The sequence below is a fragment of the Nyctibius grandis genome, chromosome 2 (genome assembly GCF_013368605.1).
Source record: "Nyctibius grandis isolate bNycGra1 chromosome 2, bNycGra1.pri, whole genome shotgun sequence".
Lineage (NCBI taxonomy): Eukaryota > Metazoa > Chordata > Aves > Nyctibiiformes > Nyctibiidae > Nyctibius > Nyctibius grandis.
Genome location: NC_090659.1, coordinates 79802768 through 79824461, shown reverse-complemented (window position 1 = coordinate 79824461; position 21694 = coordinate 79802768). Strand labels below are relative to the sequence as shown.

General features: G+C 42.8%; 1 protein-coding gene across 5 annotated transcripts in view; it reads right to left on the bottom strand.

The window, feature by feature from the left end:
* KLF12 (KLF transcription factor 12) overlaps nucleotides 1-21694 on the bottom strand; it is a 256263-nt gene that overhangs the window by 171331 nt on the left and 63238 nt on the right. For all 5 annotated transcript variants that reach the window (XM_068395214.1, XM_068395213.1, XM_068395217.1 and 2 more), the window contains one exon: nucleotides 12825-12888. In XM_068395214.1, coding sequence (XP_068251315.1) covers nucleotides 12825-12845 — 21 coding nt within the window. In that variant the 5' untranslated portion in view covers nucleotides 12846-12888. The remainder of the gene's footprint in view (nucleotides 1-12824; nucleotides 12889-21694) is intronic.

Genomic DNA, 21694 nt, shown 5'->3' with positions numbered 1-21694 from the left:
AATAGATTCCTTTCATGCACCACAGGGACTTTATCTCCTTCTACTGTATGTAGAAGGTCTGACTGAGCAGGGCCAGCTCGATTGATAGATCCCCTGGTGTTAACTAACCAGGTAGCTTGTGCCAGATGTTTATCCCAGTTTTTAAAGGTTCCACCCCCCATTGCTTTCAGGGTAGTTTTTAACAGCCCATTATACCGTTCAATTTTCCCAGAGGCTGGTGCATGATAGGGGATGTGATATACCCATTCAATGCCATGCTCTTTGGCCCAGTTGTCTATGAGACTGTTTTTGAAATGAGTCCCATTGTCCGACTCAATTCTCTCTGGCGTGCCATGTCGCCACAATATTTGCTTTTCGAGGCCCAGAATAGTGTTCCGGGCAGTGGCATGGGGCACAGTGTATGTTTCCAGCCATCCGGTGGTCGCCTCCACCATGGTAAGCACATAACGTTTACCCTGGCGGGTTTGAGGGAGTGTGATATAGTCAATTTGCCAGGCCTCCCCATATTTATATTTCAACCACCGCCCCCCATACCACAAAGGTTTTAACCGTTTGGCTTGCTTAATTGCGGCGCATGTTTCACAATCATGGATAACCTGTGCAATAGAGTCCATGGTTAAGTCCACCCCTCGGTCACGAGCCCATCTGTATGTTGCATCTCTTCCTTGATGACCTGAAGTGTCATGAGCCCACCGAGCTAAAAATAGTTCACCTTTGTGTTCCCAGTCCAAATCTATTTGGAACACTTTAGCAGCTTGATCCGCTTGTTGGTTGTTTCGATGTTCCTCAGTTGCCCGACTTTTAGGTACGTGAGCATCTACATGACGTACCTTCACGACTAGTTTCTCTAGCCGAGCAGCAATATCTTGCCACAATTTAGCAGCCCAAATAGGTTTACCTTTACGCTGCCAGTTGCTTCGCTTCCACTGCTTTAACCACCCCCACAAGGCATTTGCTACCATCCATGAGTCAGTATAAAGATACAGCCTTGGCCACTTTTCTTGTTCAGCAATGCCTAAAGCCAGCTGGATGGCTTTTACCTCTGCGAATTGACTTGATTCACCTTGTCCTTCTGTGGCTTCTGTGACTCGTCGTATGGGACTCCATACAGCAGCTTTCCACTTCCGATGCTTTCCTACAAGACGGCAGGATCCATCGGTGAACAGGGCATACTGCTTCTCATCCTCTGGTAGTTCATTATATGGTGGGGCTTCTTCAGCACGTGTCACCTCCTTTTCTGGTGGCATTCCGAAGTCTTTGCCTTCTGGCCAGTCCATGATCACTTCTAAGATTCCTGGGCGATTAGGGTTTCCTATTCGAGCCCTCTGCGTAATTAATGCAATCCATTTACTCCACGTCGCATCAGTTGCATGATGGGTAGTGGGAACCTTACCCTTGAACATCCAGCCTAGTACTGGTAATCGAGGTGCTAGGAGAAGTTGTGCTTCAGTACCAATTACCTCTGAAGCAGCTCTAACTCCTTCATACGCTGCCAGTATCTCTTTTTCAGTTGGAGTGTAATTGGCCTCGGAGCCCTTGTATCCTCGACTCCAAAATCCTAGGGGTCGACCTCGAGTCTCCCCTGGTACTTTCTGCCAGAGGCTCCAGGTAGGACCATTGTCCCCAGCTGAGGTGTAGAGCACATTTTTAACATCTTGTCCCGTACGGACTGGTCCAAGGGCTACTGCATGCACAATCTCTTGTTTAATCTGTTCAAAAGCCTGTCGTTGTTCAGGGCCCCACTGAAAATCATTCTTCTTTCTGGTCACTTGATAAAGAGGGCGTACAATCTGGCTGTAATCTGGAATATGCATTCTCCAGAAACCCACAACGCCTAAGAAGGCTTGTGTTTCCTTTTTGTTAGTTGGTGGGGACATAGCTGTTATTTTGTTGATCACCTCTATCGGGATCTGGCGACGCCCATCTTGCCATTTAATCCCTAAAAACTGGATCTCCCGGGCAGGTCCCTTGACCTTGCCTCTTTTTATGGCAAAACCAGCTTGCAGAAGAATTTGGATGATTTTCTCCCCTTTGTCAAAAACTTCTGCTGCTGTATCACCCCACACAATGATGTCATCAATGTATTGCAAATGTTCTGGAGCTCCACCCTTTTCTAGTGCAGTCTGGATCAGTCCATGGCAAATAGTAGGACTGTGTTTCCACCCCTGGGGCAGTCGATTCCAGGTGTACTGGATACCTCTCCAGGTAAAAGCAAACTGTGGCCTGCACTTTGGTGCCAAAGGAATAGAGAAAAATGCATTAGCAATGTCTATGGTGGCGTACCACTTGGCTGCCTTTGACTCCAGTTCGTATTGAAGTTCTAGCATGTCTGGCACAGCAGCACTCAGCGGTGGCGTAACTTCATTTAGGCCACGATAGTCCACAGTTAATCTCCATTCTCCATCAGACTTTCGCACTGGCCATATAGGACTATTAAAGGGTGAGCGGGTCTTGCCAATCACTCCTTGATTTTCTAATTGTCTAATCAGTTTATGAATGGGGATCAGGGAGTCTCGATTGGTGCGATATTGTCGTCGGTGCACCGTGGTAGTAGCAATTGGCACCTGTTGTTCTTCAACCTTCAGCAACCCCACAACAGAAGGATCTTCTGAGAGGCCAGGCAAGGTAGACAGCTGTTTAATGTGCTCAGTCTCTACAGCTGCTATACCAAAGGCCCATCTATACCCTTTTGGGTCCTTGAAATACCCGCTCTTGAGGTAGTCTATGCCAAGGATGCACGGAGCATCTGGGCCAGTCACAATGGGGTGCTTTTTCCATTCATTTTTAGTTAGGCTCACTTCGGCCTCCAATACAGATAACACTTGAGATCCTCCTGTTACTCCTGAAATGCTGATAGATTCTGCCCCTTTATGATCCGATGGCATTAGGGTGCACTGTGCACCAGTGTCTACCAAGGCTCGATACCTTTGTGGTTTTAATGTGCCAGGCCATCGAATCCACACAGTCCAATAAATCCGGTTGTCCCTCTCCTCCACCTGGCTGGAGGCAGGGCCCCCCTAATCAAGAAATGGATTCGTGCTGCTCACAGGGACTGGACCTTCATTTCTCCTATTCACACTTGGGAAAAAGTGATTTGAGGCCCATCTCCCCTGACTGGGGTCCTGCTCACTGGTAACTGGAGCAGCCATCCTCCTAGAAAAATTCTCTCTGGTATTTCTTTTAGCTTGCAACTCACGTATTCGTGCCTGTAGGGTACTGGTAGGTTGTCCATGCCATCTGCTCATGTCCTCCCCGTAACCACGCAGGGCAAACCACAGGATACCTCGTGATGTGTTCTGTTTCCTTTGAGCTGGTCCTGTAGGAGAGCGTTTTCTCCTAACAGCTGCAACGCGCGCCTGTGTAGGTAGAGAGTCAAGTTTATTCTCGATCATGGACAGTTTGTCTGACAGTTGTTTAAATGAGTCCTTGTTCTCCTTAGTCAGTTTTTCCACAGCCGAGATGCGTGCCTGCAGTGGGGAAGAAATACTATCTTCATACTGTCGCATACAGTTAGCCATTTCGCCCACAGTAGAATGTGCCATATCATCTTCTCCCCATACTAATATTGACAATGTATGGGTATATGTCGGTGGAGCATTCTTCACAACCTTCCGGAACATGGATCGGTTGCATTCCACTTCATCAGGATCTACAGGATCTACAATGTCCCGTGGGTGTCTATAAATGATCTCTTGCACAGCCAGTTCTCTAAGGTAGTTAATACCTTTTTCTATAGTGGTCCATTTGCTTAGGTGACTCATAACATCATCTTTATAGGGATACCTGCTCTTTACAGCTGACAAGAGTCGCCTCCAGAGACTGACAGTGTTTGACTTTCTTGCGAGCGCCTTATCAATACCACCATCTCTGGACAGGGATCCCAACTGTCTGGCTTCTCTGCCATCTAATTGCATGCTGTCTGCCCCATTATCCCAGCATCGGAGCAGCCAGGTAATAATAGGTTCACTGTCATAACGGCTGAAGTCTTTCCTTATATTTCTCAGGTCCTTCAGGGATAAGGAGTGGTAGGTTATCTCTACGTCCGAGTCCTCCTCTTGTGATAGTTCTGCTTTAGAAGGACCTTTCTTCTGTGATGGGTCTGCTTTAAAAGGACGATCAAGGGAACCCCCATCTGTGTCAGGCCCTAACTCTGCCTGAGAAGGGCCCTCACCTGGGTCATATGATGGCTCTGCCTTAGAAGGCTCTGAGTCATCATCCTTCACTTCACGAGCTGATTTCTTTTGGTATTTCTTCCTGGTTACAGGAGCAATTGGTACAGATTCGATAGATGCTGGAGTCTGAGTAGATGCAGTGGCTGTCTTGGGAGTGCTGAGAGTCTGAGTAGCTGCGGTGGCCATCTTGGGGGGTGTAGCAGCTGTGGTACAGGCTGCCAAGGTGTTAGTGGGTTTAGTGGCTGTAGTGGCAGTACACACTGTAGGATCTGAGGTGGCTGCATAACACCTACAACTGTCCCTGCACCGATATTTAATCTTATCCCACATCAGAAACACATTCAGGACAAACAAAAATAAAAACATGCCACCTAGACAGCACCATCCTAATTTCGCAAAATCTGGTGGTATCAGCTTGGCAGAAAAGGAGAAGGTGCTATTTCCCGAAGTAAAACTGGAAGTTTGATCATTAACAGAATCAGCTAAAGGACACCTGGAGCGTGCAGATGAAGTTGCTGCTACTGATTCGCGATTAAAGCTGCCCATCATTGTGTCATAGAGATAAGAGATCGGAATATTAACTGCCCAGTTTATCACAGCATAAATCAGTATCAAACCCCATACCAAAACAATACATTTCGACCAGCGCCCACTGCTAAACTGCATGTAAACATTCATAAGAAGCAAGCAATAACACAGTGCCCACGGCAGGTAAGGCATCATTGCAATACTCAATTGTGAAAGAAACTCCATAAAAAGATGAGATAACACAGCATTCAAAAATGACATCACCATCTTCACTATCTGTTTTAACTTTCCAACCCCTCGTAAATCTCAAGGGAAGAAATCTGATATTCTCTCAGCTGAGCTCTCCGGGTCTCCTCCCACCAGAGCCAGGATTCAACTTATCAGAGCAACCTGTTGGAGCTTCTTTCGTGCCCCACGTTGGGCGCCAATAAATCTGTCACGGTTTAAAGCTGGGCTGGCTATTAACCAGGTGCCAGATGCTCTCTGTTAACCCTCTCCCCCCCCCCAAGGGAAAGGGAAAAGGGAGAGAGACTTATGGGTTGGAAAGTTAAAACAGTTTTAATAAACTATAATAATGAAAAAGAGTATAATAACAATAATAATAGAAATATATACAAATATATACTAAGCCAAGACTGAGAGCTTGGAAATCCTCCTCAGGCAGAGTTGCTCCCCATGCATGGGCAGAGGGGAAAATGCAGCAGCTCCACCCAGCACGGGCAGAGGGCAAAATGCAATAGCTCTCCTGCCATCACACCTGCAGGCTTTTAACTGGAGATTTGGCAAAGCTGGTACCAATCAGTGGGAGACAGGAGGGCCCCTCCCTCCTGGGCCCCACCTCCAGGAGGCAGTGGGTTAGTGATAAACAGGAAAGTGAGAATGACATGTATGGGATGGAATACCTTGCTGGTCAATCCTGGGTCACCTGCCCCGTCCACTCCTCCCTGCAGGTACAACCCCCTTCGGCTCTTTACTCGTAAGCAGTGACCTTGGGTTCTCTAAGGCTATTTGGCCTGGTTTGAGCCAAACCAGGACAGCATGTTAGGTAAGCTTTTTGGAGCACACCTCCCGGTTTGGTATCTTCCAAAAGCCACTTAGCTTGCGCAGACCAGGGCCATGCTAGGAGGTGAACCGAAGCACACTGGGCTGGGACATTCATGGAAGCATTTCCAGATCTAGGCTAAACCAGTAACAGACTCGGTTCACTTCCCAGCTTTGGTCTGGTCTGCTCCAGCCAGCTTCCTCCAAAACTGAAACCGGCCTGTTGTTTGGGGGACTGATCCTTCCAGGCTTTTCTAGTAACAGTGTGGACAAACCTCTACCAGTTTGGTCCTACCAAGCCTTCCAAGCCTGCCCCCTTCAGACCCCTCACATGGCCTCGCGCCAGAGCCCACTACATGCAACGGATACCTTCATGCCATGGAAACATGACACTGATAGGCCTCCAGTTATCTACAACAACGAGCAACAGGAGCACCGCAAAGGTACAGGAGGACACCCAAACTCCGAAAGGCAGCAGCACACCTGCAGCAAGCGCAGTATGGATGGAGCTAATCCTGCCCGGTGGGCAGGCAGGGACCTGACATTGCTTGCACCACGGCCATGGTTTGCTCCCTGAAGTGGATGCACTCAGCAAGGCAGATACAGCAGGTCCTACATTTAGGCTTGGCAGTCCTGAGGTACTACACGCAGCTGCAGCCAGAACTGAGGAAAAGGCTCACATCAAAATTTCTCTCCTAGATCTCTGGGCTGCTTCCACCACTTTATTTCACATAGTCTACAACAACACGCATTTTGGAGACTACAAGAGGTAGTGGCACCCATTTCTGCTCCTTCCCAAGAAATGGGAACTCTGATCATAGTGCACCTCCTCTCCCTCCCAGGAACACCAACACACCATGCATTTCAAATACCACAAATAGGAACCAAGGGTGTCTGTGCCTGCATTATAAAGCAATTTGTCATTTTATGCTTACCAGCTAGTTTTTGCTATCTCTGTTCTCAGCTCTGGCTAAACTTTTCAAGGTGATGTTTTTTGGTTTTTACTCCCAAAATGAATTTAAAGAAACAAAGAAAGCCCCACCAAATCCCCCCAAAATCCCCAAACTTTGAAAACCAAAGTGACAGTTACAGGACACTCACCACAGGATGAGTTTAAGCCCTGTATGACTTTAATCAAAAAAAGTTAAGTAATCACACACCAAGCCTTACAATCAACAGCAGTAAGTAATACAAATGATAGATGCCAACACGTTTGCTAACTAAAATTGTAAGGGGATATCTATTAATCTTCAGAAGTAGTTCAACAGGCTCTCTACTGCACTGAGTTACGTCAATAGGTGCTGAAGCAGGCCCTTAAACATAGCTTTCACTTACATCCACAATTTACTAACCACCGACTCATCATGACCCGCTATCGCTTTGTGAAGGAGCAACCTAGGCAACACCAGCAAGATCTACCTTTGCTTTCCAAGGACATTTAGTAATTTTAATGACATGAACAGTGAAAAGAACTTCAGCATTTTAAATATTCCACATTTTCATCACATTTTGTCAATTCTAGACTAACTACTCTCCTGTGAGCTGCACTACAATGTGGGCCACCTTACTCCCTCACACAGCACCTCACATGAAGGTTGCTGTCATCCTTTTTTATGCAATTCTCCATTCTTCCTGTTTCAAAAAAACTGTTTAATAAATGCAATTTTAATTCAAGAACTACTGCAAAATCAATGCACGTGAAACACCCCACAGCAGCTCCAAGCAGAACAGAAACCTGTGCTGCACATCGCTGCTGAGCGGCTGCTGGGCCAGAGACATTCCTCCCAATTCTGAGCAAAGCCTCTTGGGCAGCTCTGTGCTGACTACTTGAAAACACAATCTTATTTATTATATATAAAGAACTCTCTATTTATTGATTTTAAAGCACAACCTCAGGCTTTTTCCGTAGATGAGGCTTTGCCAGGGAAAGTCTAACCTACCCCTGTGCCTACCTCCATTGCCTTTCTGAAGTGTGAGGGTGCAGAAAGACCACATCTATCTTCAATCACTAAAGTAACACTTCTAAAATATATTGTGTTTTTGATATATGAAACTTAAAAGCAACGGTTACGATCCTCCGTAGACGTCTACCCCCTGATCCACACTGGTAGAAATGAAATAAAAGGACAAACCCCTCAAAATCATAATATAACTTGACTTAAACAAGGTCAAATCACAAGCCAAGCACTAAATATGATTTGGCCATAACTCCGATGAACTGATTGTGTGTATGTGCGCTTTGGATTCCCGTCCCAAGCCAGCTGCTAAAGAGCACTATGTAGACACATCAAAATAGTAGGGAAATGAGTGGAACGAAGCCAAGATCTGGGACCCATAAACAAGAAACCATTTAGGCTACGAAAGCAACTACCCAGCAGAAACGAAGAAAGAAGTGGTATAGAACGAATCCTGTTCATAAGGAAAGCCTAACAGGAACGCTGAGGTCTTCCCACAAAATCATTCTTTAATTTTACAAAGGCAAAGGGAAGAGGAACGAGCTGGTATGCAATGCAAACACATCAGGCTGAAAGGGTTCACTGCAGGCATCTTAAATGCCTTTTTGTCTTTGGAAAAGATCAGTGTTGGAAATGACCCCAGCAATTTTTCAGCCATGGAGATCAGTTCCAAGTCCACCCCACCTCACTCCCAGAGGGGCTCAGCTGGTGGCGAGCAAACCCGGGGGCTACACCACTCCCCATGCACGGTCCTCCAGCAGCCCATCAGCCGCATCGGCACCTGCTAGGAAAGGACGGGACCAAGAGACAGCACCATATGCAGCAGCTGAGCTTTGGAAGGAACAGAAAAAGAAAGAAAATCTCTGCTGCTCCTCCCTTTCCTGAATACAAGGTTTGGGAAGAAAGTTCTCCTCCCGCTCTAGAGTTCCAGCATAAGTCTTACATTTTTAAGTGACAATAAGTAAAAGCAGATCTGTCCTATGAATATGACAAGGCTCCAGACAACAAACTGCCTGTTATCTATTTACACTGTGAAATATTCATTAAATATCAACCACCAATCGACTGTTAAGGGACCCATCTTGATAAATGTTAGACAACAGATGAAACCAAAAGAACTTCACAGTCTCCCTGCCTTGCTGAACAGGGCCATCAGTCATTTTTAAGTGGTCATTTGTTACATTGTTTTATCCAAGATATTTATAAACATAATGAATTGAGACAAAACATCAAACTACAGCCTCTTTGCCTGAGAGTAATCTAAACTGAAAAGCACATGACAGAAAGGATAAATTGATGGCCAGTGCAAAATAACTCCCTTGAGATTAATATATTTCATCCTGTTGATGTTTCTAGTCATAATTATACTCCACGAATCCACTGAATGATGTTAGATGTGAAAGACCACTTAAGAACAGTACTTTCTTTCTAGGAAAACTGCATTTGTTTGTAATAGATAGGGAGGGGACAGCTGGCAACAAATCACTACTAATATTCTGACTATGCAAATAAAAACATATTACTTCCTTGAAACACCTTCAAACACATCAAAAAAATCATTTTTATCATGACTAGACTTTAAAATTACAAAAAAAAGTAAAGACTGAAAGTCCAATGAGTCCAAACTCCATCCAAAAGCATGGTAGTTACAAAGTTAGACGACATGGCTCAGGGGCTTGCTCAGCCTGCACTGGAGCATGGGGTTGTCCCTCTCCACATGCAAGACGTTCCCCTCTGCTGAGCTTGATGAGGTCCCCATCAGCCCATTTCCCCAGCCTGCTGAGGTCGCCCCAAACAGCAGCCCTGCCCTCACCGCATCAGCTGGGTACCATTGCACAGCACCAGGCATGTAGCCAGCAGCTCAGAGGACCTGCACCCTCTTACGCTCTGCTCCGCACAGGAGTCAGGGAGGTGAGGCAAGGGCACATTAGAGGTAGGAAGACACCTGAGATGGGATGTGTTGGGGTTTTGTTTTTTTTAAGAGATGCTGCACAGGTTACAGGTTTTTGAGCATTAAATAACTTAGAACATCATTAAACCTGATCAAATGAACTGCCAAGTAGTATTTCTCCAGGCTGTCCGTGAAACCACAAAGTGGGAGACTGTACCCAAGACCACTCGTTAAGTACAACACAGACCTGCCTTTTCAATTTGAGCAATCTCTTCTGCCCTTTAATTTTGCTCTCTGACCTCCTTTCAGTCCTGCCAACTTTTTGTTTTAAAGTCTTGATCTTTATTTTGCCTGGGACTTATTGAGCTATAGTTCCTCGCTGTCAGTTACCAGTTTCCTTACCAGCTCCTACCCTAGTCTCTCATCTCCATACCTCTGCATTCAATCGCTGTAGACTGAAAAACATAGACTTTAAATGTCAGATCCAACAGAGAACTGAACCTGAGGCAGATCAACAAAGACCTAAAATATACCAATATAACACACAGATGATGCAACCCAAGTTGTTTACACCCCCACTGATACACCAACACATTCATGTTAGCAATGGAAAGTTTTCAAAACTTGGTTAGCAAAGCAGCAATGAAGTGAAAGGCTGAGGCAGGGTGTTGGGTGAAATCCAGCCTCTTTCCTCTTGGAGCCAGAACTTTATCAACTGATCTTACCAGTGACCACAGAGAAGCTCTCTCCATCTCTATTGCTTAAGTTTTCTAGAATCAGTCTTCCCAGAAAAGGAATTTTTAGCCTCGGACTTTGAATTCCTCCACACAACCACATTTTTTCTCATTCAGCAATATGATTTAATCATGGCACTTTCCTAATAGAAAAGATTAACAGCCGGATTCAGAGCCCTATGTTTGCAAAGGCTACGCCAAACAGAAAACATGTGAAGAAATAACTCTATCCTCTTCCTTATCTGCACATATTTTGTGCAGCTTCTCCACAAGTACTGCGGGATGTCATCAGAAGGGCATGAGAGAGTGGAACTATGGCTTGAGAAGAAAGAGGTCACCCTGTTCTCCTGTGTTTCCTTCCTTCTGCCATCACTCTGCATTCAACCAGAAAGGCAAAAGCAGAGAAAGGAACAGAGATACAGAGCTAGTAACGCTGCATCTCTCACACAGCTACAGTCTTTCCCATGAAACTTGGGAAAAGGCCATGTGAGTCCAAGAGTCTTTTGTGTCTGCCTGATCTGGAAGCTCTCCCTCCTCTGTGCAGACTCTGGTTACGATAGCCCCTCTCAAGGAGCTGACAAATCCTTAACATTTTCTGCCCTGGTGTCACTTCCCAAGCCAAATACCTAAGACTGTCCTCTAGTCTGGCCCAGTTTCCCCTCAATTCAATGCAAAAGTTTACCACGCTATAGTAGTACTGCTCTGTGCTGTCTTCTGGACAGTATGAGGAGTCCACTGTAACATAATGATATCCAGAGATAAGCTTTACAGATAACCAGTTTGGTCTTCACACCGTCTCACACTTTCTGCCAGTAAAGACCCTCGCCGAGTTTCTACATACAGGATTTTATCACTGCAGCTCTGGACAATGCAGGCAAGGTTTGGACAGTATCAGTTTTTCACTCTGCTATTCATAGCCAGGAGGTTTGAGCAGGGAAGAGTCTGCTCCCCCCAATGCGAGCCCATCCCAAGCTATCAGACATCGGTGTGGACAGCAGCCACCGACACGTCAGCAATCAAACCAAAGAGAAATTCCTTAAGACTCCGTGTGCTGGTTTTAGCGGGCAACAACTGCTAGTTCATATCTGGGCACACGGGACCCTGATTCCACAGAGAAACTGTGCACATTACTGCAGAGCTACTAATACCACTCGCTGTCTCTGTTAGGGTTTAAATTTGGCTCCTGGAGGTGACTTCTGGAACCTGCGTTATATAAAGCAGATGTTCTAGGGATGCTTCTGAACAAAAGATTGTTTCACTGGCTGTTATTTCAGGAGACTGGATTCAAGGATACAGATGATTCCCTCAAGTCTTATGCTGTTTGTGAATCTGGAGGTAGCTAGGATCAGCATGTCCACTACCTGTTGTAAACACTAAAAAATGCTAACCCCAAGAAGAAACTAAACTCTTCTGTATCTTGTAAAACTTCTGAACCACTAGAATATCAATATAACCAAAATATCAGCGATAAATAAGAATCTTTGCTCTAGTAAACTACTTTGCTCACACGAACAGAACTACAGAGTTAAGTTTCTGGTATCCAGCTGACACTGTGCTTTTGGAAAACCTGGGTTTGTTTGCTGTTTTTTTGATTGTTCCCACCCCTGACTGGGATTCAGGGTATGAAGAAAGTTTTCTAGGAATGAGGTTTTCCACCACAACATATCCCTCCTTGACCAGCAGTTTCCAGAATGCCTTATTTAACTGAGTTGCTGCACAGCATCCCACTGTACTGCACCCTGCATCTGTCATCACAATTCATTTGCTCTGGTGCAAACCCACAGGCACAGCCAGCTTTGTTTATGCATCCTTGGCAGGAATTGGGTAACACAGCATCCCAGCAAAGCCTAGAGCTCGCAGCTACCAACAAGTCAGACTGACAGATGTCAAGGCCTAAAGCATAACAATAAAGTCAGCAAAGCACAGAGGTCCACTAACAGGTTTTTTCTTTCTTAACCAGCACAGAAAACACACGCTGTAAGACAGCCATCTCTCTATGATAAGAAAACAAAACACCAAGATACTTTCTAAGATATTATATCTTATTTGACTTCTTCCGAAGGTATCATATCCTATTTGACTTCTTAAACAGCATTTGTCAGTGTGGCACCTGAGTGCCACTCATTGATGTATTAAGCTTCATAGCCAGTAGCTGTAATGGAAGATAACACCTCTCTCATTCTCCCTTTAATCCTTGTACATTAGAATAATGAACACCACTATGCATCAGCTCATTCAAACACCTGGCTTCAGAGGAATTACTTATTTCCTTAATGTACTACTAGGTTTTCCTTTGAACATTCAGGTTTGAATGAAAAAAGTCAGAAAATGTTGCGTTAAGCTATAGCTGTGTTAAGCCATAGTATTCCCCTGCCTGATAAGACAATATGGCGTATGAAGCTCAGACCGGTTATTTCATCTATTATGTTTTGTAACACAATATAAATTTTTTATAATAGCAGTAATATGTATAATGCATATGGTTGTAAAAATGTCAACCAACTTTTATGACTTTCCTCTTCATATGAATATTCAGTCATCCATTCGTCCCTAGATCCACTTCAATCCTGAAACAGAAAAGATGAGATAATTTAATATTTGCAAAATAACTGGAAAAAAAAGTCATTTAACTGATGCATTTCCTTAGGAGTTCATTAATTTCTCAAATATTATTGTATATGTAAATAAAAAACCTAATCACGGACTTCTGTTCCACAGTAAAACAGAGGTCAGAAGAACAGTAAGTTTCTAATCACTTTAAATAAAACTGGAAAAGTATATTGGAGAAAACCTTATGTTTCCTCTTAACTAACGACTTCAGTCAATGCTCTCAGAGTCTTTATTTTCTGAGCTACTACCTGAGTGCATTAAATCACAACTGCTTTAATTAGTCTTCAGGGCCCATTATGTATCAGTATCTTCTGTTTGTACAGGTAAACTTCCCAGCAGTTACCGCGTGTGAATATTTTTCATTGGTATTTCAAAATGTGTTTCCCAGAAATACTACGTGAGATCTGGACAACAAAACATTAAAAGCCAAAATACATTTATTAGTGAACTCAATCAATACTCCAGCCACGGGAACTAACTGTGCAAGACCATTACAAAATTTGAATACTTATTTCTTGACAGGTTTCCTATGGATATAAGATTATTTTAGTTATGGTTCCATGAGACGCTATAAAAGAAAAATGTATCTAGAGATTTAAATACTGTATTATACTTTTGGGAGTCTCCTTCAGGTTTAAGAAAATATACAAAACCAGTAGTCTAACTTTTTTAAAACCTTGCGGGGGGGGGAGCTTCAGATGTCCAAAATTTAAATAATCGACAGTATGTCTTAAACCTCGTGCCAGAATATGTTCATATATCTGGATGCAAATGCTACTTACATATGTCTCTCTCAGTAATGGAAATGGTGTGAAGTCAAGAATTTAAACCTGCTGTCAGAGTTATTATAAACAATCTGCTGTTATTTTTGTATCGTTCAAAATAAGGTCATCCTTCAAATAGCAATGGAGCATCACCTGCCCGCTTTTCAACCACAACCCAGTGTTTCATTGCTGCTGTATATCCAACAACAAGGCTAATGGGTTTCCAAACACTAAGCAAACTTTTACACTGAAAACGAGACAGGAATCTCCCTTAAGCATGTAAAATTCATAAATATTTGTATGCCATGCTATTATTATACTGACTAAACACCACGTACTTAATTTTATATCTAAGAAAATATTAAGGTTAATAAAAAGTTCCAAATATTTATATGAACCATAAAAGGTTGCAAAATCATCACAAACACTGACCTCACTAAATGTAATTAAATACTGTAGGCTTAGAGCGTGCTAACTATTGTAGACCATTTGCCCCATCTCTCATGCATCTTGTAGACTCTCTCTCCTTTTAGTTGTTTAATCTCCCTTGGCATTATTTGGATTGCTTCAAAATTTCCGCTTCATGAAGAAGACTTTCTTATTTTTTTTAAATTGCACATTGAAAGAACCACCTTTGAGTTTCTAGCTGCTTTTTCTCTGTGCTAATGTCCAAAAATGGGACAAGTGCACCAGGTTTTCTTACATCATGGACTTACAACATGTGGTTATTTAACCTCACTAGGAAATAACTCAGTCATCAAGTTCTTTAAAATTAAATGTAATGTATTCAAAAGCTTCATGGGGTCTCTGTCAGAGGAAGTCAGTTTGACCTGTAATTGTTTCCAGTTCTCCGGGTTTTCTCGTCATTACTCCTCCCTACACGCACACAGACACACACGTTCCTCCAGCACATTTTAGCTTCAAGTTACACACGAACGCTGAAGTCCTATTAGGTTACCGTGGCTATGGTGACAGAGCAAACACGGGCAACGTGTTTGAAAACTGCTAACACGCCAGTACCCAACTATCCATAGCTGCAGCTGGTTTTGCACTATTAAATCACCTACCGCAGCCCTCCTCGCGAAAAAGCTACTTCGTTAGCAAAGACAAATAATTGGGTTCGCTTATTAATGCCCTTCAGGTCTGCACAATTTATCAAGCACTGAATCGCCCATGTCCTTGCATCACTGAGGTGCTCTCCTCCATGGAAAGGTTTCCGCTTGTCATCCTCTTCGCCAAGCACAAGCGGCACACCACAAGCTCCGGCAGTGCCACCGTCCACAAGGCTGCTCCACCGCCATACACATGGTTTGAGGGTAGGACTGGGGTTATCCCCGAGCACTGACCAGGGTGTCCCATAGCATCGATTTTGGTGGGCAATGCACACTTGCCAGAAATGCCACCTGTACAGGCCACAGGCCTCTTCATCGTGATCATTTTAGGCTGCTTTGGGGAAGAAGACAAAGAGCGCACCGTTCATCTGAAAATGTTTGCCTAACTAGTAAGTCCACAAACCTGCTGCCTGATTTTCAGAAGAGCTGAAAAGCTTCTGCTTTGGATTAAATGACTTAGAAATTCACAAGAAAAATGGGACCATCCATCCTTACAGATATAACACATCCGTTCTACCACATGTGCCACCACTGTGAAAGCTGCTCTGGACTTTGGTTTTTAGCAGCTTACTGTGAAATCTCAGTTTCTCCTGTCAGAAATATGAAAACACACAGGAAAGTCCAAATAGAAGCATCTTCCATTTATATCAAGTGGTTTTTATACCAGAACAAAATCCACCCAACAACTGCACAATAGTCTCAATTCAAAACCTTTATGTCAAAAGGGCTCTTTAAGTAATCATAGAGCAAAGCACTTAACAAATCACCAGTTTCAAACAAAAGAAAGAAATTTAACTAGCAAACACAGAATTATGTCCACTTCCAGCCAAAAGCTAACCATCAACTTAAAATCGTACTTTCAGACTCTAGGAGTTTCCAAAGCTTATGAATGCCATCAAACATTAGATTCCTTCTCCTATGGCAACAGAAAACCAAACAGAAATTACAAATTGTTCATTTTGGAAACACCTCTTGATCAGAATAAATGCCCTGATAGTCTCACCCTGGCCAGTATCCCCACTGACCAGCAGAGTGGAGTAGGAATCGTGGGAAGGAACAAGAGATGGGTTTCAGGATAATCATGCTGAGCATATTTCTAGACAGAGGCCACCATGTGTGTAGAGGTGCCCTCGTCTCTACAAATGGAACATTTTTTTAACACATAAACCCACATTAATTCATTAAAAAACTAAGTTCATACTGGTATCATTTTCACATCTCTTTTACATGCTGCTAACTTTTAATAAAATTCCATTAATACAGTGCCAAATTATTCCTTCTGCTATTTTTCCCCTTTTCTAATTTGGATAGCTATGGGAAAATACATTTGGAAAAGACCAACTCAGTCACAAAGTTAAGTCATTTGCTGAATCAGGATTTATTAACTTTTTCCTCTACAAAGCAAACCCCATATTTGGCCATAACTGTATTTCTGAATCACCTTCTTATATCATCTATTTTACTTTAAAAGTATGCACTTTCCTTCTTGAAAGCCCTTGAATCTGCACTTACACTTCTGCAATCCCTTTCAAAGGCCCTGAGTCATACCAAACACCAAACTTCCCAAAGACAGAGTGCGACTTATCCCAAACTCATGAAGGCCACCCTGAACATCAGGTAAGGCAGGATCACCGAAAGCACAGTTTCAGCAGCGTTCATAGCTGAAAGAACTCACGTTATCTCAATCCAGTGTTGAGGATGGCTACCTTTATGTTAACAGTAACCACATACTTGCCCCTTTTTTCCCATGTTTTTGATTCTTGCAAGGAAATTCATAAATTCCATAAAGAAGACATTCTGCAGAAGCTACAGATAAAATATACATTAACCATGAGCTACAGATTTGCAACAGTCCTTGACATTTAAAACTGATGAGGGACAGGAGAGGCTGAAACGCAGTGCAGCATTGCACTGAATCAGTGTACCCAAAAATCCACCTCAATTGCCCTCTGAGTGCCTGCCTTTCTTGCCTTGGGTCTAGCCCCAAGGACCTCTGTAAACTGAGTTCTGTACTATTGTAACCGAAACTAGCCAAAACACTTTCCCACAAAGTTGTCTTTAAAAAAGTCACTGTCCCTCCAGCAGCCATCACAAGCTGCAAGACAAACCGGGTAACACATTAAAATGCATTAAAACACATTAAAATGCATTCAGTTTAGGTTAAGTGTAACTGCTATATATTTTATAGACCTCACAGGACCAAAGCAGCACTTGTTACACATCCTGTCACTCACTAAACAACTGTGATCATAAGGTTTATTCTGTCCTCAGATGAAGTTTTTTTTGTCTTTGACAGTGATTTCTGTTCAAACAAGGCAAGCGGAGTTACTTGCTTTAAGATGCCAGACCGCCGCCAACACCTTTGTTGCTCTGATGTAGTGTCATAACAAAAATATCTTAAGCTGCTCAAAATATTTCTGAAAATTAACTTAATGCTTCAACTGCTGATTTTCACCGGTATTTTAATAGAAGTAAAGAGAAGCAGGAGGCAGAGAGTGGGATGCTTGTTGCTAGGCGATACCTAGCTCTCCTGACCTCCTACAGACTGAAATATTTATCCAGACTCCCACGAAGCATGACATCTAGCATAGAGAAAGAAGAAGTACACATCATGATTCAAGGTAAGAAGCAGCCGCTCTGCCACCAGCTCGGTCTCTGGGGTACCCAAGCTGCGGCGGCTGCAGTCTAGGATTGGGGGGGGGGGGTGTGATGCAGCTCCTCCTGAACGCCTACACTGATTTCAGCTGAGGCTCATAGGGCGACATCTCCAAAACTTTTACGCCAAACCAGAACAATCTCAATGCCATTGAGCTCTTGGCAGTATGACAAAGCACATCTTTTGCTCACCTGACTGTATAGCTGTGTCATTTTTCTGTTGTTTGGGGTTGGGTTTTTTTGCCAAATCATTATACTCTGATAACAGGTTTCCATAGAAAAAAGCATGCAGCTGGCCAGATGTGGATGAATGACTCATTAACTGAACATACAACTTTCGCAAGAAGTCTGTACGCCACGTGCCTCCCCCTCCTCCCTTTAAAAGGTTTTATTCAGTGATTAAACTTTCAAGGAGTGCTTACACAGTCTCTTTCAGTAGAGGCTTAGAGGAATAAACATTATTCTTTACAGGGTCTTTTATTTGACATTAATGAATTATTCTGAATTGAACAGCTTCAAGGATAAGTCCCAGACCTTCTGGGACTTAAAGATTAATTTCAAGAACTCTTTATTCTCCCTAGAACTTAAAGGTCTGGTTTGACAAGAATAATTATATATAAATATGCTACTATTCATAATTTCAGAGAATTATTACTCTGGGAAAGATGATGTCTTTCAGTAATACTTAAAAAAACCTGCAACTGTATCAATGTACACAAAGAATTTTGGTATGGCAAATGAAATTAGAAAGTCTGTGTACATGCTGTTATATTGTAAAGGTAAAAAAAAGATTTAGTAGTTAAAATACGGAGAACTAACGGAGTCTTCAAATCACATGTCTGGGTTTAGGTAATAATCAGTGGTCAATCTACAGGAGTGCAGTAAATTGCAGGGAGCCGAGAAAAACACAGCAAAATACTACATCCCCCTTGATTTTTCATTCTAGAAGTAGTGGTTATCTTTGACACTCTCAGTTGTTAGAATGGATAGCTCTGAAACCTTCATATTCCCTTCACAACTCTAGTTTAAATAGAATGACACTGTTTTTCGTTAGATCTAAATAAAATAAAATTTTTATATAAACAGTCACACATCACTTTGGACAGCTTCTCTGACATAAGGAAACGTTCGAGTTACACAGTACATGCATTCAGCTTAAGGTCTCTTAGTGCACCGTCTTATCCTCACACACAGTTCAAACTCCACATTAGAGTTAAAATTCTATTTACCAGTCTGTGCATAAAGTCAAAGGACTTAGTAGGCCTTTTCTTGTTACAAGAATTACAGCTTTATATGTATACATATATATACACGCACACACGCATATATACACATATACGTATATATATAAACACGCACACATAGAGCCACGAATTTCTAGTGAACTGATTAAATATTTTGTGTTAATAATTGTCTAAAAAAATCTGCTGAAAGCATACTTTCTAGTATATCATCAAAACAACACAGGATTTTCAGCCAAGCTGTAAAATGTAACTATGTTTCTGAACCAAAAAACCCTGGATTTTTTTTAAAAAGTGATCTTTTCCCCCCTTATCTTCAGACTTTCTTTTTCCCCTTATTTTCAGACTTTCTTCAGCAAAACAGTACATATTATTCTCCAGATAATGACTATCCAAGATTTCTACTCCTAAGAGCTTATGAGCATCTGAAAGAAATTGTAGAATAGTAATATTTAAAAACTGTTTATTCTTAATTTCAGGTTGGAATCGTGTATGTTGTGTTTCTCCATTTTTGTTTGCATTTTGATAAAACAAGTACGATTAAGTGTAATAAAAATGAAGTCAAAGTGTGAAGTCTGAAAGGAAAGTATCCCACAGGAAAACTGCTCGTGCTTCAAGTAGGATAAGAGGGAAGAGGCTTGCCAGCAGACCTTTCATCAAGGGACTGGATTGGCTATAGAGGCTGCACAGAAAAAGACCTAATTGCACAGGTTTCATATTCTTATTTTGTCCTGCTAATAAGCATTAGCATTACCAAATGCTATCAACCCACCCACCTCTTCCGGTTTAACACTGTTACTTAAACTATGTTTATGCTCGGCCCAGAATTAAGCCAGGTCTACTGGCAACAAAGGCAGAAGTACTTATGCTCTCTTCTCAAAATTGCAAAATATTCTTCATTTATTCTCTAACTGAAAAATGAAACAAAGATTTTCTTTATTTCCTGCTAAGAGGCTACTGAATCCCAGAGATCAGCAGAAGAACAATCCGTGCACTTGTACACGGTTATGAATGAAATAGCTGGAGCTTAAGGACGAGGTCACCACTTTCCTTAGTACACTCAGCGGAGCATTGGTTTCCGTGCAGACCGTGCATCTGATGTTTCTCACGGTGATGGTAATCAACCAACTACCTGATCTAAGGGACGGTGACTGAATACCTAAGACCCCATGCTACAAGTCCAAAGGAATGAGCACAACTTCACTGCAGACTTGTGCCAAAATCTGCTCTTGGTCAACTCATCTGTCGCGAGCATCCCATGGTTTGGTAATGGAGCACAGGCATGTGAGATTTAACCTGCAAGAAAGTCCAAAACATTAATGTCTAAACCAGACAAATCCTGCCTTGGATGGCAAATACTACCCTTACGTGGTTCAAAATTTCATAGTCTTCTCATAGTTGCCTTCAGAGGGAACACCAGCACAATGGAAAAATGAGAGCAGGAAGGAAAAAAATTTAACACTGTTTATATGTAGCAGCTTATATACACCCTGGCATGTCTTTTCCTTTTACACTGTGTAAGATGTTGTAAAGAAGTTAAAACACAGCACCAACCATCTTCCCACTGTGGACAAAATACCACATAGCTTTCCCCTTACCACAGTGTCAAGCGCTCCGTGCCATCTTTCACAGCAAAACCACTTAAAGAATAAGCAAAAACAGAGTAAGGCCGTGCCCATTAAACTTGTCTTAAAAGAGGGAACAAAATCATTCCCACAAGCAGCAGAGAACGCTACACAAGCTGTAAATTTATAAGTCACGAGAAGGTGGGCGTAAAATTGGTGCTGATGCCCCCGCGGCTGGCACAGGCAGGGAGACCCAACACCCCATTTCACCAAGCCCCAGCCTGGAGATGGTCACCTCATCAGAAGCGCCCACTGAGCTACAAGTGCAAGTCCCACCTCACTGCATCAATCAGTGCAAGAGAAGTGAGCAGCTTGAGGGGTTTTTGCTAAAACAAACCTATTTTGCTCCTCCAAAACAGAGGTGACAATAAGCATGAGGCAGCACTGGCCTCTCTAGCTAGCACAGCCACAGCAGCTAAGAGAGGACAGGCTCTCACATTCTACCCCAAAGCTGGGAAAAATGAGCAAAGAAAACCAAGCAAATGCTGTTCCAAGTTGTGATATACAGCAAAGAAACCAAATCATCCTCATCTCCAGGCTCAAAGTTATGCTTCCAAGAAAAAAGAAAGGCAACAGCTGAATGCACCCTGCTCTACATAGCGGGTAGTTACGTTCAGCTCCTACTCCTGCCTTCACTCACCCCACAGTAAATTTCAACACTGCATTTGTTACAATTTGGGCCCCTTCTTTTGCTTTCTGTTAGAAACATACCAATAAAATGCTTTTTCAAGAAAACAGCACGGTACCTATGTACGTGAAGGTGTGGGTACATATTCAGACTTTAAACTGGGGGCACTATGTGACAGCCATGATGCTATTAATGAGTTTAAGGAGTCTATTTGGCTGGCATCCTACAATGTGTCTGATGACTGTTTATTTTAATAGGAAGATACACTCTCTAAAATTGATCAACTGACCACGAGTGTTTTCATTAATCATTTTTAATGTCTTTTCTCCTAGCCTGCCCTTTCTTGAAAGTGCAGACTAGCATTATTACTAATAATTATCCCTCGGCATATTGCAGGTAAAAAGCTCAGAAGAGGGAGAAATCCCATATCTTAAGTATACAGCGTTCCCAACAGGCATTGATCAGCTCCAAACAGCTCCACTACCAGATTCAGTAACTACAAATCTTTTAATAATAATTTAAAATCCAGAGAAAGTCATTGAAGCATACTCACGCTCTTGACATCTTTGGGATGAGCGAGAAGAATAAAACTGACCCCAGTACCGATCCTGGAGAATTTCCACTAGAAACTCTCCATCCCAGCATTTCAAACTTCCCAAAACACGGTAAAGCTCAGCGCAAGCCATGATTAACCTTAGGAAAAGGTGCATGTGTTCAGAGATCTACCCAATACACACC